The 19,284-nt window shown below is 37.7% G+C and overlaps 1 protein-coding gene across 1 annotated transcript in view; it reads right to left on the bottom strand.

The window, feature by feature from the left end:
- Positions 1-19,284, bottom strand: part of LOC100888927 (MFS-type transporter SLC18B1) — a 32,072-nt gene that overhangs the window by 10,288 nt on the left and 2,500 nt on the right. Inside the window, exons 3-8 of the mRNA XM_030972820.1 lie at positions 19,036-19,131; positions 18,274-18,347; positions 17,673-17,820; positions 14,674-14,742; positions 13,962-14,049; positions 13,330-13,475 (exon numbers count right to left, since the gene is read on the bottom strand). Of these exons, the coding sequence (XP_030828680.1) occupies positions 13,330-13,475; positions 13,962-14,049; positions 14,674-14,742; positions 17,673-17,820; positions 18,274-18,347; positions 19,036-19,131 (621 nt within the window). The remainder of the gene's footprint in view (positions 1-13,329; positions 13,476-13,961; positions 14,050-14,673; positions 14,743-17,672; positions 17,821-18,273; positions 18,348-19,035; positions 19,132-19,284) is intronic.

The raw sequence follows: 19,284 nt of genomic DNA, 5'->3' as shown, positions 1-19,284 counted from the left end.
CTAACCTAAACACACCAGCTGGGATACCAGGAGTGGCTTCTCACTTTGTTTTGCCATGCATCCTAGTCAACACTTTTCTTATTTTGTCTTCCTTTAATAGGTAAGAAAGAATCTTTTATTATTCAATTGTGTTATATTCTTGTTCTCCATAATAATTATGTGTATTTCTAAACTATTATAGTTCACTATTCATATATCTTGTATTACTGTATAAAAAGAGATATTAATGATCTTTGCCAATGACTTGTTGGATTATATGACATGTGAACTATGAGAGGAAATATAAGAAATGCCATGTGGGCAGAGATGCCATGTGGGGAGAGATAATGTCATTGATGAACATAGTAATCACTTGTAGAAATGATAGGAAAGTATTATCGTGTGTGTGAGATTGATGATTATGTTGTTTGATTTAGACAACATTTTAAGTAAGTTTTGAGAAGAGAATATACTTTATTACTGTCAGTATATTTGTCTTTTGCTCGATATTCATGTGTATATATATATTCTTAGCCAAGGACATGTGCCATTTACTATGCATTATGCCAAAGCACATTGTTATATATTCTAGTTCGAGTTAGATACAGTTTGAATAGCGAAATGAGTTGTTCAAGTCCAGATTATCTTTAACTTACAGTATTATGGTATGAGTGAGTGTGGACGCACCATGTGTACAATACTAGTGTGTTATTAGGATATGGCAGTGCGTGCAATGTGAACACAACTTCTTATCAAAGTTCTTAATCCCCTCTCCCCCCAAGCTTGACCATCCACTGCAATGCATTACACGCACACAGTGTAGATAGAGCAGGGATATGTGAGTTAAATGGATATTCCGTCTCGAAAGAATTTCCCGAGGGAAAGATATTCAAGATTAACTTGGCTTAACAACAAGTAATGTAACCCTCTTCAGCCATCAAATCCATCAACAGCCGCCCTTATCAGACCACAGATGCCCTCTGGCAATCCAAATGTTACGAAATGTTACGCAACACGGTCTGCTTCCCTAAGCTCTCCAAACACTTGGTCGTAAAAAAAGGCTTTGAAGCCATGCGAGTCACCGAGAAAATGACGTCATACTCATGGAAGATGTATATAGCTATAACATATAAAATACAAAAATCGACAACTTATGGCACAATACAACCTTCTATTGGTTATCAAATGCTTTCGCTGTGCTCGGATAACTCTACTGAAGACGTAGCCATCTGAACCAGCGAAATCGACCAAGGAAATCGTGAGTTAGAGTGAATGCAAGTTTCTCATCATCATCGTGTTCTCTTCTAATTATTGACATTTTCCGAAAGTTTCCGAAATTTTTACATAACTAGGAAGGTAGTCCATAAGTTTATCTCTTAAAATAACTAAATGAAATTGTGTTGTATATTTGCGCATTTGGTTTAATGAGGGTTAGAAGTTGTCAATTCATCACCACTTTTCACCCCGAGTACGGGCAGGCGACGCGCAAGCCGCCGTGGTCGCTGGGCTGTACATGCTGCATGTTGTGGGAGGAAACACACACAGCTGCATTACTACCCTGGCCGTATATTAAAAATTGTGCTATTGATTCTCAACATTTCAAACACCACTGTACAAAACTCAACTGATTTCACTCAAAGTCAGTACTTTAGTGACGATTGATGACACCTAAAGAGCATTAAAATACAATTTGTTAAACTTTCCGATGTTAGAAAGAATAATTAAAAAATTAAAATCGTGAGTCTACTGTCAAACTTGCCGATCAACCGCATCGGTATAATTATGTGCATTTGTATGTCGTGAGTGTATTGACTATTCATGTATTCAAATGCTGCCTATTTACACGTACTGCAGTGCTAGTAGTCAATACGCATCAACTATCTATGTTTTGCTGAAGTGGCCTACGCATTCACGATGAAACCATTTAACCATACGTTCTGGTTTGCTGCAACAATTAACATTTTCCGTTGATGGAATTTCACACGTGCATATTAAACTTGTGTTGGTCTCCAACTTCCCATAAATTAAATCTTCCTCAAAACCAGTCAGAAAGTCTAAATCGTCGCCTAGCAAATACTCATCCCTACTGTATGCCGCCATTTTTGTTGATAGCAGCCGATGTGTATTTCCAACAATGCATTTCGCGAGCCCTATGTCACTCAGTTTCGGGAGTGAGATTTACGAGCTGTGCGGTCCGGGAGGGGGATTAAGGGGATTATGATAGGGGAAAAAAGACTGTCGGTGCCTCGCAGTGCTTCAAAGGGCCCTCTTAGATGGGGTATCCATTTAAACTCACATATCCCTGGATAGAGTATATGCTATACCCAAATGCTATGTTGAGAAGTGTTAGAGATAGAATGTGTTTGTTTTTGACCCATGCTGGAAAATGGTATCTTAGGCGGGAATGAAAGTTTGGTAGAGTCAGCAAGATTGCTATATGAGAAGACAAAGGATTTCTGTTGGGGAATACGCTTGTTGAGAAACACATGGTCACACTGTCTAGTATTTAGTTAGAGTTGGTTTGGTTGATGAAATATTATAGTTGAAGACTTACATAACCAGTGTGAAATTCATTGTATTATCATATTGTTAGGAATGATAATTCAGGCTAAATGTTATTGGGGATTACTCTCTCTCTCTCTCTCTCTCTCTCTCTCTCTCTCTCTCTTATATATATATATATATATATATATATATATATATCCCTCTCTCTCTCTCCCCCTCTCTCTTTATATTCTCTCCCTCTCTTTCTCTCTTTCTCTCTCTCTGTATGGTTCACCCTTTCTCTTTCACTCTCACTTTGCTTTGTATATAACCATGATATGAATTTACATGTATTTAGTAAAACTATCGGTGGTTGATTAGAATTAGAATATGAACTATAAATATGTATGTGTAGATGAGATTACAGTAAGAGGAAAGCGTAATATTGGTTGTTAGTTTGCTAGAGCTATATAATTAGTGCAGACTGCAGACTAAGACTATTTGCCAGTTCTGTGAATATTGTAAGGAGTTTAGGATATAAGTTGTTGAAGATGTATCTTTTCAAGTTCAGTAATCTCGCTGAAAAAGATAGTATTAGATCAAAGTGATGCAGATGACTATTGGAAAATACATGAGCTATAGTTAAGGAAGAGTTATAAGTTTATTCAGTATTAATGTGAAGTCCTGAGACAAGAAGTAACTTGTGAATTTAGGGATTAGTGAAGGCTGACAGTAGAATTACATTCTAAGGGTCTATGTGCACAAGGGATCCTCAGTCTTGGAGCGTAAAGAGTAGAAAGCTTATTAGGCAGTATTATAGGGATGATTATGCCAACATTCTTGTATTAGGTCTATATATGTGATTTCTTGAAAGAGACGCTAAGTGAAGAGTTATATGATTAGAAGCTAAAGTAGATTGACTGATACCGCAATGTTATAGACATTTGATAAGGGTTAAGTTATTTATTAGTAGCCAAGTTATGATTATGAGATCGATGAAGAGTTGTGCTTTTAAATAAAGCATTAAAGTAAGGATAGTTTCTTTTAGAGATAGTAATGTAATGAAACTTTCCCAGATGATGTTCTTAGTGATATAGAAAGAGAACACCGAGAGCTAATGATTCAATGTATGCGAACAGGTAGATTTATTTGTGTTTAATACTTGAAGAGTATTGTTATGCCATTTGATCTTATATATGTTATTGTAAGAAAAGACTGTTATTGTAGAAGATTAAGTAATAAAGACTTTGTTTTTGCCACGCATCTCAGTCAACACCTTTCTTATTTTGTCTTCCTTTCATAGGTATGCCCCCTCCCTCGGGGTGTGGGCGCTACAAATTTGGCGACCTTGCCAGGACGGCCATCGTCGAAGAGACACGAGGACGATGTGTCGTCCTATGACACGAACAGTTGGATAATCGAAGAAGCAGTGATGTAACGATTAGGATAAAAAGGACCAGAAGTCGGAGAGCCGGAGAAGACCATCCCTGATTGGAAATGAGGTTGGCTCAGCATCAGAGAGAATGGGACAAGCTGCAGAGAGGAGAAAAGGCTACTACGAGCGTGCAGTATGCAGCAGGGTGCTACAGCAAGGAGATATGGTCCTGGTGCGAAGTCTGGCCCCGCCAGGTGGCCAAGGAAAGCTTCACCCTTACTGGGAGGAAATAGATGGCGGAGCAGTGAGTGGAGTCAAGGATGTCCAGGGGTTCTCCAAGCCGCCATCCTCAACAGCCCAGCCCCCAGCACCGTTCCAGTACCGGTATGACCCACCATCCTACACCCATCAAAGGCCATTACAGATACAGACGCCAGTAGCCCACCAGCAACCAACCCACTACCAGCGTTAGATGACAGAAGACCAACTTCAATTTTTCCAGCGAGCGAGTCAATCATTCGACCCGCGAGGAATGCCTCAAACAGATTCTTTTTTTTTTACAGTAGATGCATCGATGTGTAGAATCATGTGTGTTGTTTAGTTAACCAGAAATACAAGTAACGCGAAGGAGTAAGATGAAACAAGTTGTAAATCGTTTCATGAATTGTGGTGTATAAGGAAACAAGCGATGACACTCGATAGTGATCAATTGATCTATGTGATAAAGTCTTCGGGATGAGTCGCGAGCTTCCCAAGAAACCTTCACCGTTTGTCAGGCGCGCCCGTAGAATGGGTTAATGTTTCGCAAAGTTAATTTGTATGAAAGGAAAAGCCACGTTATTCTGATATGATATTGCAATAGGTAATTCTGAAGACTTTGAGTACTAGTATTAGGTTTCGCTATAAAGATTTGCAACACGTTAATGAACTCGATGTACTACATGTATTCCACAGAAAAATTGGAGCACGATGATCTGTCAGCGTAGCGAGGACATAGACTCTCATGGACTTTGGTGATAAGTCTCACCTCCCTGATTTGTCCTAAGTTCGATCAGGACGACATTGAACGAGAACTAAATGAACATTAGATTGTTGTGCTATATTAATGAATTGTTATAAATGTTTGAAAGTTGAAATGTCCAGGAGACATTTATTTTTGGAGGGGAAGGTGTGGAGCCCCACAGAATACCCCCCCCCCTATTTTTTTGTATATCTTTGACTATATGTATGACACAATTATATTTATAGCCCCCATATAGTCCCTCCTCTTAGTTAATTAGGTACCCCCTCCTGCGAGAGTGGCCTCACCCACAACTAACCTAAACACACCAGCTGGGATACCAGGAGTGGCTTCTCACTTTGTTTTGCCATGCATCCTAGTCAACACTTTTCTTATTTTGTCTTCCTTTAATAGGTAAGAAAGAATCTTTTATTATTCAATTGTGTTATATTCTTGTTCTCCATAATAATTATGTGTATTTCTAAACTATTATAGTTCACTATTCATATATCTTGTATTACTGTATAAAAAGAGATATTAATGATCTTTGCCAATGACTTGTTGGATTATATGACATGTGAACTATGAGAGGAAATATAAGAAATGCCATGTGGGCAGAGATGCCATGTGGGGAGAGATAATGTCATTGATGAACATAGTAATCACTTGTAGAAATGATAGGAAAGTATTATCGTGTGTGTGAGATTGATGATTATGTTGTTTGATTTAGACAACATTTTAAGTAAGTTTTGAGAAGAGAATATACTTTATTACTGTCAGTATATTTGTCTTTTGCTCGATATTCATGTGTATATATATATTCTTAGCCAAGGACATGTGCCATTTACTATGCATTATGCCAAAGCACATTGTTATATATTCTAGTTCGAGTTAGATACAGTTTGAATAGCGAAATGAGTTGTTCAAGTCCAGATTATCTTTAACTTACAGTATTATGGTATGAGTGAGTGTGGACGCACCATGTGTACAATACTAGTGTGTTATTAGGATATGGCAGTGCGTGCAATGTGAACACAACTTCTTATCAAAGTTCTTAATCCCCTCTCCCCCCAAGCTTGACCATCCACTGCAATGCATTACACGCACACAGTGTAGATAGAGCAGGGATATGTGAGTTAAATGGATATTCCGTCTCGAAAGAATTTCCCGAGGGAAAGATATTCAAGATTAACTTGGCTTAACAACAAGTAATGTAACCCTCTTCAGCCATCAAATCCATCAACAGCCGCCCTTATCAGACCACAGATGCCCTCTGGCAATCCAAATGTTACGAAATGTTACGCAACACGGTCTGCTTCCCTAAGCTCTCCAAACACTTGGTCGTAAAAAAAGGCTTTGAAGCCATGCGAGTCACCGAGAAAATGACGTCATACTCATGGAAGATGTATATAGCTATAACATATAAAATACAAAAATCGACAACTTATGGCACAATACAACCTTCTATTGGTTATCAAATGCTTTCGCTGTGCTCGGATAACTCTACTGAAGACGTAGCCATCTGAACCAGCGAAATCGACCAAGGAAATCGTGAGTTAGAGTGAATGCAAGTTTCTCATCATCATCGTGTTCTCTTCTAATTATTGACATTTTCCGAAAGTTTCCGAAATTTTTACATAACTAGGAAGGTAGTCCATAAGTTTATCTCTTAAAATAACTAAATGAAATTGTGTTGTATATTTGCGCATTTGGTTTAATGAGGGTTAGAAGTTGTCAATTCATCACCACTTTTCACCCCGAGTACGGGCAGGCGACGCGCAAGCCGCCGTGGTCGCTGGGCTGTACATGCTGCATGTTGTGGGAGGAAACACACACAGCTGCATTACTACCCTGGCCGTATATTAAAAATTGTGCTATTGATTCTCAACATTTCAAACACCACTGTACAAAACTCAACTGATTTCACTCAAAGTCAGTACTTTAGTGACGATTGATGACACCTAAAGAGCATTAAAATACAATTTGTTAAACTTTCCGATGTTAGAAAGAATAATTAAAAAATTAAAATCGTGAGTCTACTGTCAAACTTGCCGATCAACCGCATCAGTATAATTATGTGCATTTGTATGTCGTGAGTGTATTGACTATTCATGTATTCAAATGCTGCCTATTTACACGTACTGCAGTGCTAGTAGTCAATACGCATCAACTATCTATGTTTTGCTGAAGTGGCCTACGCATTCACGATGAAACCATTTAACCATACGTTCTGGTTTGCTGCAACAATTAACATTTTCCGTTGATGGAATTTCACACGTGCATATTAAACTTGTGTTGGTCTCCAACTTCCCATAAATTAAATCTTCCTCAAAACCAGTCAGAAAGTCTAAATCGTCGCCTAGCAAATACTCATCCCTACTGTATGCCGCCATTTTTGTTGATAGCAGCCGATGTGTATTTCCAACAATGCATTTCGCGAGCCCTATGTCACTCAGTTTCGGGAGTGAGATTTACGAGCTGTGCGGTCCGGGAGGGGGATTAAGGGGATTATGATAGGGGAAAAAAGACTGTCGGTGCCTCGCAGTGCTTCAAAGGGCCCTCTTAGATGGGGTATCCATTTAAACTCACATATCCCTGGATAGAGTATATGCTATACCCAAATGCTATGTTGAGAAGTGTTAGAGATAGAATGTGTTTGTTTTTGACCCATGCTGGAAAATGGTATCTTAGGCGGGAATGAAAGTTTGGTAGAGTCAGCAAGATTGCTATATGAGAAGACAAAGGATTTCTGTTGGGGAATACGCTTGTTGAGAAACACATGGTCACACTGTCTAGTATTTAGTTAGAGTTGGTTTGGTTGATGAAATATTATAGTTGAAGACTTACATAACCAGTGTGAAATTCATTGTATTATCATATTGTTAGGAATGATAATTCAGGCTAAATGTTATTGGGGATTACTCTCTCTCTCTCTCTCTCTCTCTCTCTCTCTCTCTCTCTTATATATATATATATATATATATATATATATATATCCCTCTCTCTCTCTCCCCCTCTCTCTTTATATTCTCTCCCTCTCTTTCTCTCTTTCTCTCTCTCTGTATGGTTCACCCTTTCTCTTTCACTCTCACTTTGCTTTGTATATAACCATGATATGAATTTACATGTATTTAGTAAAACTATCGGTGGTTGATTAGAATTAGAATATGAACTATAAATATGTATGTGTAGATGAGATTACAGTAAGAGGAAAGCGTAATATTGGTTGTTAGTTTGCTAGAGCTATATAATTAGTGCAGACTGCAGACTAAGACTATTTGCCAGTTCTGTGAATATTGTAAGGAGTTTAGGATATAAGTTGTTGAAGATGTATCTTTTCAAGTTCAGTAATCTCGCTGAAAAAGATAGTATTAGATCAAAGTGATGCAGATGACTATTGGAAAATACATGAGCTATAGTTAAGGAAGAGTTATAAGTTTATTCAGTATTAATGTGAAGTCCTGAGACAAGAAGTAACTTGTGAATTTAGGGATTAGTGAAGGCTGACAGTAGAATTACATTCTAAGGGTCTATGTGCACAAGGGATCCTCAGTCTTGGAGCGTAAAGAGTAGAAAGCTTATTAGGCAGTATTATAGGGATGATTATGCCAACATTCTTGTATTAGGTCTATATATGTGATTTCTTGAAAGAGACGCTAAGTGAAGAGTTATATGATTAGAAGCTAAAGTAGATTGACTGATACCGCAATGTTATAGACATTTGATAAGGGTTAAGTTATTTATTAGTAGCCAAGTTATGATTATGAGATCGATGAAGAGTTGTGCTTTTAAATAAAGCATTAAAGTAAGGATAGTTTCTTTTAGAGATAGTAATGTAATGAAACTTTCCCAGATGATGTTCTTAGTGATATAGAAAGAGAACACCGAGAGCTAATGATTCAATGTATGCGAACAGGTAGATTTATTTGTGTTTAATACTTGAAGAGTATTGTTATGCCATTTGATCTTATATATGTTATTGTAAGAAAAGACTGTTATTGTAGAAGATTAAGTAATAAAGACTTTGTTTTTGCCACGCATCTCAGTCAACACCTTTCTTATTTTGTCTTCCTTTCATAGGTATGCCCCCTCCCTCGGGGTGTGGGCGCTACAAATTTGGCGACCTTGCCAGGACGGCCATCGTCGAAGAGACACGAGGACGATGTGTCGTCCTATGACACGAACAGTTGGATAATCGAAGAAGCAGTGATGTAACGATTAGGATAAAAAGGACCAGAAGTCGGAGAGCCGGAGAAGACCATCCCTGATTGGAAATGAGGTTGGCTCAGCATCAGAGAGAATGGGACAAGCTGCAGAGAGGAGAAAAGGCTACTACGAGCGTGCAGTATGCAGCAGGGTGCTACAGCAAGGAGATATGGTCCTGGTGCGAAGTCTGGCCCCGCCAGGTGGCCAAGGAAAGCTTCACCCTTACTGGGAGGAAATAGATGGCGGAGCAGTGAGTGGAGTCAAGGATGTCCAGGGGTTCTCCAAGCCGCCATCCTCAACAGCCCAGCCCCCAGCACCGTTCCAGTACCGGTATGACCCACCATCCTACACCCATCAAAGGCCATTACAGATACAGACGCCAGTAGCCCACCAGCAACCAACCCACTACCAGCGTTAGATGACAGAAGACCAACTTCAATTTTTCCAGCGAGCGAGTCAATCATTCGACCCGCGAGGAATGCCTCAAACAGATTCTTTTTTTTTTACAGTAGATGCATCGATGTGTAGAATCATGTGTGTTGTTTAGTTAACCAGAAATACAAGTAACGCGAAGGAGTAAGATGAAACAAGTTGTAAATCGTTTCATGAATTGTGGTGTATAAGGAAACAAGCGATGACACTCGATAGTGATCAATTGATCTATGTGATAAAGTCTTCGGGATGAGTCGCGAGCTTCCCAAGAAACCTTCACCGTTTGTCAGGCGCGCCCGTAGAATGGGTTAATGTTTCGCAAAGTTAATTTGTATGAAAGGAAAAGCCACGTTATTCTGATATGATATTGCAATAGGTAATTCTGAAGACTTTGAGTACTAGTATTAGGTTTCGCTATAAAGATTTGCAACACGTTAATGAACTCGATGTACTACATGTATTCCACAGAAAAATTGGAGCACGATGATCTGTCAGCGTAGCGAGGACATAGACTCTCATGGACTTTGGTGATAAGTCTCACCTCCCTGATTTGTCCTAAGTTCGATCAGGACGACATTGAACGAGAACTAAATGAACATTAGATTGTTGTGCTATATTAATGAATTGTTATAAATGTTTGAAAGTTGAAATGTCCAGGAGACATTTATTTTTGGAGGGGAAGGTGTGGAGCCCCACAGAATACCCCCCCCCCCTATTTTTTTGTATATCTTTGACTATATGTATGACACAATTATATTTATAGCCCCCATATAGTCCCTCCTCTTAGTTAATTAGGTACCCCCTCCTGCGAGAGTGGCCTCACCCACAACTAACCTAAACACACCAGCTGGGATACCAGGAGTGGCTTCTCACTTTGTTTTGCCATGCATCCTAGTCAACACTTTTCTTATTTTGTCTTCCTTTAATAGGTAAGAAAGAATCTTTTATTATTCAATTGTGTTATATTCTTGTTCTCCATAATAATTATGTGTATTTCTAAACTATTATAGTTCACTATTCATATATCTTGTATTACTGTATAAAAAGAGATATTAATGATCTTTGCCAATGACTTGTTGGATTATATGACATGTGAACTATGAGAGGAAATATAAGAAATGCCATGTGGGCAGAGATGCCATGTGGGGAGAGATAATGTCATTGATGAACATAGTAATCACTTGTAGAAATGATAGGAAAGTATTATCGTGTGTGTGAGATTGATGATTATGTTGTTTGATTTAGACAACATTTTAAGTAAGTTTTGAGAAGAGAATATACTTTATTACTGTCAGTATATTTGTCTTTTGCTCGATATTCATGTGTATATATATATTCTTAGCCAAGGACATGTGCCATTTACTATGCATTATGCCAAAGCACATTGTTATATATTCTAGTTCGAGTTAGATACAGTTTGAATAGCGAAATGAGTTGTTCAAGTCCAGATTATCTTTAACTTACAGTATTATGGTATGAGTGAGTGTGGACGCACCATGTGTACAATACTAGTGTGTTATTAGGATATGGCAGTGCGTGCAATGTGAACACAACTTCTTATCAAAGTTCTTAATCCCCTCTCCCCCCAAGCTTGACCATCCACTGCAATGCATTACACGCACACAGTGTAGATAGAGTATATGCTATACCCAAATGCTATGTTGAGAAGTGTTAGAGATAGAATGTGTTTGTTTTTGACCCATGCTGGAAAATGGTATCTTAGGCGGGAATGAAAGTTTGGTAGAGTCAGCAAGATTGCTATATGAGAAGACAAAGGATTTCTGTTGGGGAATACGCTTGTTGAGAAACACATGGTCACACTGTCTAGTATTTAGTTAGAGTTGGTTTGGTTGATGAAATATTATAGTTGAAGACTTACATAACCAGTGTGAAATTCATTGTATTATCATATTGTTAGGAATGATAATTCAGGCTAAATGTTATTGGGGATTACTCTCTCTCTCTCTCTCTCTCTCTCTCTCTCTCTCTCTCTCTCTCTCTTATATATATATCCCTCTCTCTCTCTCCCCCTCTCTCTTTATATTCTCTCCCTCTCTTTCTCTCTTTCTCTCTCTCTCTCTCTCTGTATGGTTCACCCTTTCTCTTTCACTCTCACTTTGCTTTGTATATAACCATGATATGAATTTACATGTATTTAGTAAAACTATCGGTGGTTGATTAGAATTAGAATATGAACTATAAATATGTATGTGTAGATGAGATTACAGTAAGAGGAAAGCGTAATATTGGTTGTTAGTTTGCTAGAGCTATATAATTAGTGCAGACTGCAGACTAAGACTATTTGCCAGTTCTGTGAATATTGTAATGAGTTTAGGATATAAGTTGTTGAAGATGTATCTTTTCAAGTTCAGTAATCTCGCTGAAAAAGATAGTATTAGATCAAAGTGATGCAGATGACTATTGGAAAATACATGAGCTATAGTTAAGGAAGAGTTATAAGTTTATTCAGTATTAATGTGAAGTCCTGAGACAAGAAGTAACTTGTGAATTTAGGGATTAGTGAAGGCTGACAGTAGAATTACATTCTAAGGGTCTATGTGCACAAGGGATCCTCAGTCTTGGAGCGTAAAGAGTAGAAAGCTTATTAGGCAGTATTATAGGGATGATTATGCCAACATTCTTGTATTAGGTCTATATATGTGATTTCTTGAAAGAGACGCTAAGTGAAGAGTTATATGATTAGAAGCTAAAGTAGATTGACTGATACCGCAATGTTATAGACATTTGATAAGGGTTAAGTTATTTATTAGTAGCCAAGTTATGATTATGAGATCGATGAAGAGTTGTGCTTTTAAATAAAGCATTAAAGTAAGGATAGTTTCTTTTAGAGATAGTAATGTAATGAAACTTTCCCAGATGATGTTCTTAGTGATATAGAAAGAGAACACCGAGAGCTAATGATTCAATGTATGCGAACAGGTAGATTTATTTGTGTTTAATACTTGAAGAGTATTGTTATGCCATTTGATCTTATATATGTTATTGTAAGAAAAGACTGTTATTGTAGAAGATTAAGTAATAAAGACTTTGTTTTTGCCACGCATCTCAGTCAACACCTTTCTTATTTTGTCTTCCTTTCATAGGTATGCCCCCTCCCTCGGGGTGTGGGCGCTACACAGTAAAAGTAAAAATGCACTTCACATTTCTGTATATTATAACAAACCGATTACCAGTGGCTTTTTGTGTTTTGAAATGAATGGGAAGGTTGTCCAGCACTATGTCACAGTGACATTAATACTGATCCTGCCAATATGAAGTGCCAATACGTATCGTAATTACAACTTTTAAAAAATTCATAACTCTCTTATATTCGTCCAATTTCATTCAAAATTTCATCAGTCTGCTTCTCTGAGCTTTCTACTCTCTTTTAGAGTACCGGTAGTGGTCTATTATGGTAGTGATTTTCCTTTAAAGGTAAAGACCAGTTTTGGAAATGACCCCCTCTCAAAAAATGAAGCGGAAGCTCTTATTACCAATCATGTGAAAGAATATGTTTTGAATAATACGTGATCATACAAATTTTGCCAAGAAACCGCCTACTAATTGATATATTTGGTAAATTATTATATCTATTTGGACCTGATAGATATAACGCACGTGTCGCGCACGTGTGTGTAGTCCCATATTATCTTTCTGTGTACAGTGCTTGTAACTTTACCAAGACTGGGCCAAAATTTCTCATCATTTTGATGATTCCAAAACCTTGCAGTAGGCCTACACGCCAATACTTATATGCTAGATGATCAACCTTTTCTGATCGATTCCACAACGTTTCTTTCACAATGCAATCGCATGACCATAACTGGTCTTTATCTTTAACTATGTTACTTACAGATGTTAGATGAAGAGCTAGGGTTGGATCAAAGAACCCATAGGAGGCACTTCCCCATGCAATAGTAATAAGCACAGGCCACACAGCAGGTATCTTCAGTACCTCTAGAACAGATCCCGGGCGACTGTCCTCTTCCCTCGATGATGCTGCCAAAATTACAAGGATTTCTGACATCAAATTGGCAACAATGGTATATTATTCCTATTCATGTATTACAATACAGTAATGTGACCCCCAAAAAAACATGTACATGTATCTCAAAAGAAAATACACATGAATAGATAATGTATTGAAGAGCAAATAAATTACAAATCATTACGGTAAGACTGAATAAGCTTATCAATTTGTCATTGTTTCAAAAATTGAAGATTCTAATGATTATTTTCCATTTTGAATACCTGATGTCCAAAAAATTTGAAGAAATTTGGTCGGTTTTCTTGTTCCTATTATGCTAGTTTGGAAGAATATCATATAGCCAGGGTAATGATATGATTGCAGGGCCCTCGGGGAGAATTGTATGAATACTGATGAGGCTACCCTAGGTAAACAAGACATATTATATTGTTGTTATTATTATCATAATCAAACACTTGGCCGGAACCCAAGTTTATCTTTTACCAAAAGTTACTTACATGTACTTGGAATGATGAATATATTCAGGATGGTAAACACTATAGATGAACAGCCTAAGACTATGAATGGAAGCTCGTAGCCTCCGATCTATATGAAAAACAATAGGAGAGAGAAAGAGAGAGAGAGAGAGAGAGAGAGAGGGGGAGAGAGAGGGGGGGGTGGGGGAGAGAGAGAGAGAGAAAGGGTGACAGGATAGAGAGTGAAAGAGAGAGTATCTGTTAGTTCTGGGGAGGAAATGATTGTTATGCTTTTCAGCCTCAAATATCTTTCTTTTAAAAAATCAATCAATCCACAATTTAGATTTATTTTCAGTTTTAACAATGTGCTCTTCAAGTGCAATATTAAATGCGGAAGATGTAGATCAATTTTTTTTTAAATGAAAACAAATGCAACAAAATTATAATATCATATAAGTTTAAATGCATGTTTATCCCATACAAATGATGTTCATTATCAGAATTCACAAACCTATCTATTATTTCAAAGAACAAGAAGTAAAAACACTGTAGCATGACTGGGGAGATAATAATTTCCTGCCACAATACTCAAGGGTTAAAGTCTACTACCGGTAATCTACTTACATTTACTTACAAAATAAACTATTAATCTTACTTCGTAAAATAAACTTACGTCATAGTGAAAATTGATAAACATTAGCGTTTTGTAAAACAAACTAATAAACTCACTTCTCAAAATGAACTAAAAACTTACTCCATAAAATAAACTACCAAGAGGGGGACCAACTGCAAATCCAAGGCCAAGAAATAACTCAAGAAAACCCTGAATAAGAGAAAAAGATAAACATTAATTATCTCTACAAAGTTTATTACAACTTGGTAGCATCATAGACGTAATACTATGGTAGCATTGATATCACTTTAACATATAATTATTAGTAGTGATATTAGAAGAAGTTTATCAAGGTAATGGTGTTAAATCAGCTGAATTATTTATACCCCTTTTACATTTGATGTGTTTTGTGTTTTTGTAACTCAAGAATGGTACTGGTTGAATTATAGGGCCTTCGTTGAATACTTTTAGATATCACCTTTAATATGTCACATTCTCAAGAAACATAAAAGGGCCAAATCAATTTTCTACATACAATAAAGAACTACAGAACTCTTTAAGGGTATGAATAATTTAGTTATTAAATGTATATGTACATATTTTGTGGTAGCTGCATTTTTAGAAGCAATAATAGCAGCAGAAGTGTAGACCAGCACCAGGGCTCAAATTAATTTTTTGTCCACGGGGGCTCTTCCCCGAAAAAAGAGCCCCCGTGAGCCTTCTCACGGGGGCTCTTTTATTACTGACGGGGGCTCTTTTTTATACAAATATCCATTTAATTGGTACCTATGATACTCCTCAATTATTTGCTATTTCATCATTATCATTTCAATCAGCATTTTCCCTCTTACAAATTTACAAGCTACATAGCTGTTACTGGCCTGTGTATATAATATATACACATACAACACTGATCTTTATGATGTCTTTAACGTGACATATCTTCTTCTCCCCTTGCAAACGAAAAAGAAAACATGGTCATTAAAAGGGATTAAGCGACAAATAATGATTGTGATTCAAATTGATGCGAATATTTGTTTGAATAAGCACTGCTATTCACCCGAATCTTCTTTGTAAAAACAACTTTTACAAATCTCAGCCATGCTTACTGAGTTGAGACGTTCCATTCAATTTAAAATACCCATTACATAATACACTGCTCCTAATCTCAAAGTGATCTTACAGCACAGTGGCAGAATTGCATGGCTGAGATTTGTAAAAGTTGTTTTTACAAAGAAGATTCTGGTGAAAAGCATTGCTTATTCAAAAAAATCCTTGCATCAATTTGAATCACAATGATTATTTGTCGCATGGTCCTTTTATTAAATAACCTTGTTTTCTGTTTTGTTTGCAGAGGGAGAAGAAGCTATGTCACGTTAAGAAATCATAAAGATCAGTTGTATTATGCGTATATTATGATACCAGAACAAAATGTTGATTATCAGAATGTCATTTTGGAATACCTCTATACAAATACCACATTGTCTTTAGTCCGTATCAGTATTAGTATGATCCAATATAAAGCTATTATTCTTTATTTAATTCAGTATAATGCTTTTCCTCAAAAATAGTTTTGCTATTTTTTTAGGGTCGAGACGCTAAGAAATGGTTTCAAATGTACATTACACGAACCCTGAACCATTGCAAAATGATGGTGTTTCTCTCTCTCTCTCTCTCTCTCTCTTTATTTTAATCATGCATTATCAACTACATATAAAGCAGCAACCAAAAACTTAGGGTTATCTGAGATAGGTGAAAGTAAGAGTTAAAAAGAAAGTCATGCTAAAACGGCGCTTCACTTCCCACCGCCCCCTGAAAAAAATAAAATAGATTAGTAGTCCTCCTCTCCAGAATCCACCTCCCCCCCGCTTTAATATCACATTTTCACTTGGCAGCCCAAGGGGGCCGGGGGTGGGAGGAGGGGGTCAAACTCCCTACCCCCCCCCTGCCGTAGATCTGCCCATGTTACCATCCTTTTAAGCACTGGCAGTGCCTTAGAAGGAGGTCACACGTTGCAGTCCACGTTCTCATCGTGCAAATCTAAAAGTCCCTAATATTGATTTACTGGTCGAGGTTCATTATTTGCTGACAACGAAAAACTTCTCCAGGCCATGACCATATGTTTCTGCCCTTGCCCGATCGCCTCCAGCTCAAGCAGACATGGCGCGGCAGCGTGCGCACGCACCGCTACTAACGGCGCAGTATGCCTATAACCACTGCTGACGGCGGCACTGCACTGCGAGCTGAATCGGTAATAATAGGCCTACTCATAAAACGAGAAATCTTGCACGCTAATCTTAGTTCCATTTCATTGGTTTAAGGTTTGAAAATTGAAACTCAATATTGTGTTAAAGTTATAACAGAAAAGATTATCTTTATTTTATAATTCCACCGGGGCGATTTTTAATTTTGCAATCGCCCCCGTGAGCAACCTGACGGGGGCGAATTTGTAGCTCACGGGGGCGAATCGCCCACCGCCCCCGTGTATTTTGAGCGCTGACCAGCACCTCCTTGGTAGAAGGATGGTAGTAGTCTAGAAACTAGCCGATTTAATTTAAACTTTATCTACCAATACAAACCCTCCTCTACCTGATGCAAGCTGTAGAAAGCTTGATCCTAGTACTTGAATGCCCGGCAAAAAACTGGGTTTTCAAATTTGTGTATCATGTCATATCTTTAGCTTGCAGCAGGTAAGAGAGATCGTGAAATATACGAGAGCTTATTAAAATAACACCGACCAGATTCTGGACTGTATTCAGTTGTAGAAGCAGAGGTAGCAGTAGTAGTTTTGTTGTCATTATTATCATTACACCATAAATGTTATGTAGTAGTAATAGTAACAGAAGAGATGGAGAAGAAGAAGAAGAAGAAGAAGAAGAAGAAGAAGAAGAAGAAGAAGAAGAAAAAGAAGATGAAAAATAAATGAGAAGAAAGACAAATAGAAGGAGAAGGAAGAATACAATTAGCAGAAGAAGATGAAAACAAAAAGAAGAAGATGAAGAAAGAGTAGCAGCAGCAGCTATGGCAGTCGCATGAGCACCAGCACTAACAGTAATAGTAGTAGTCAGATTCAGAAGAAGACATATAATCTCAAAGTGCAAAATTATAATTAAAAAATAAAAATAAAAATATTGGCTTACATTCACTTGAGCAACGTTTTCTGGATAAACATTGGCACAGATCGCCATGCCTGCTGTTAAAGTAGCAGCCGATCCAAGGGCTTCCACGGTACGAATTACAAAACAGTAGGTCAAGAACATGGTCTTACCATCGATCCTATCCAAAACCCTGTCCATGCAAACATAAAATTAATGTATAATATGTTGATGGGATTACCTTGATTAGAATTATGCTACTTAGTATAAAATTCCTTTTATCAAAATCTATTGTATATATCTATGTGCTGTATATTAAACACAAACTTTGTTAATAAATGTTCAAACCAAATCAAAATTGATGATGGCTTGAAAACAATATTGATGATGTTCACAATGAAGATGATGACAATGATGATGATGATGATGACGATGATGATGATGATGATGATGATAAAGATGGTGGATGATGATGATGTGATGGTGACGACAACGATGACGATGATGAAAATGAGGATAATGATAATGATGGTGATAACGATGACGATGATGATGACAATGATACAATGATGATCATAGTCCAGCAAGGCTTTGAAAATGCTTTGCTAGGTAAATGTTTTTTTAGATGATGTCTAACACCACTCACCCAAACAATATATTGCACCCAGCAGCCACAAAAGACCCACTCAGAAACATGAATTTTCCTCCTACGACAGGAAGCTGTAAGAATTGAAACAATTTTTTTTTTAAACATCAAGTAAATCATCCCATTCTTCCATATTCTAATCTTAAACTAGTGACTATTTCATCGAAAAAATGGAGGGGGGGGGGGATAGTTCATCAAGAAAAAAATCATCTTCATAAGTGTTCATGTCATTAGAAAAATCATAATTTTGTACAGGTTGTCTGATTTTCTCAAACTGTTTTTTAGTATTCTGCTTTCAATAAACACAACTGGGGAGGGGGGACAGAGGCGGATCCAGAGGGGCCCCACTAGCGAGTGATCACTACCCCCCCCCTGCTTATTCTCACAAATATTTTCTCATGAATTGGGCCCCCTTCCTTGCCACCGGCTGGATCCGCTCCTGGGGGGGAGCCCACGTTCTCCTAATTATACATAACCATATCGCACTAAATACGATTTAATCGTACTGGTTGGCATCTCTGTATGTACTTCGGCCCTGTTATTTGACAATGGCGTATCCAGAAATTGTTGGGTAGAATCCCCTCTAGAGAGGGTGATGTAAACTACCTGGGCAACCCCAACAGGAAACGATTTGACACTTGGCCATTGAAAGGTGGGGATTACATGGGCATTGCATAAAGAGATACAAAATACACCAATTGTATTGAATATAGAATTTGGTTCATTCTTGTGATTATGAAGGCTTTCCTACGTCATACTCACATATTTGCCGCATATCGGACATGCTATGAAACTGACGAGAGAGAAAATGCCAAAGACAAGCCCTGTTTCAGTTAGGTTTACACCTTTCTTCTGTGCCTATATCAGTAAGGAAGAGAAAGAGAGCGGGAGAGAGAAAGAGAGAGAGATAGAGAGAGAGAGAGAGAAAGAGAACAAAAATGAACAGGTTATTGAGATACTCATAAATTTCTGTATCTGGACACCTACCCCCTGGACATCCACCCCCAAGAT

This window comes from Strongylocentrotus purpuratus, unplaced genomic scaffold (genome assembly GCF_000002235.5).
Source record: "Strongylocentrotus purpuratus isolate Spur 01 unplaced genomic scaffold, Spur_5.0 spur5_scaffold_6, whole genome shotgun sequence".
Lineage (NCBI taxonomy): Eukaryota > Metazoa > Echinodermata > Echinoidea > Camarodonta > Strongylocentrotidae > Strongylocentrotus > Strongylocentrotus purpuratus.
The sequence above is the reverse complement of the archived record's forward strand: the minus strand, read 5'-3'. Positions and strand labels throughout refer to the sequence as shown.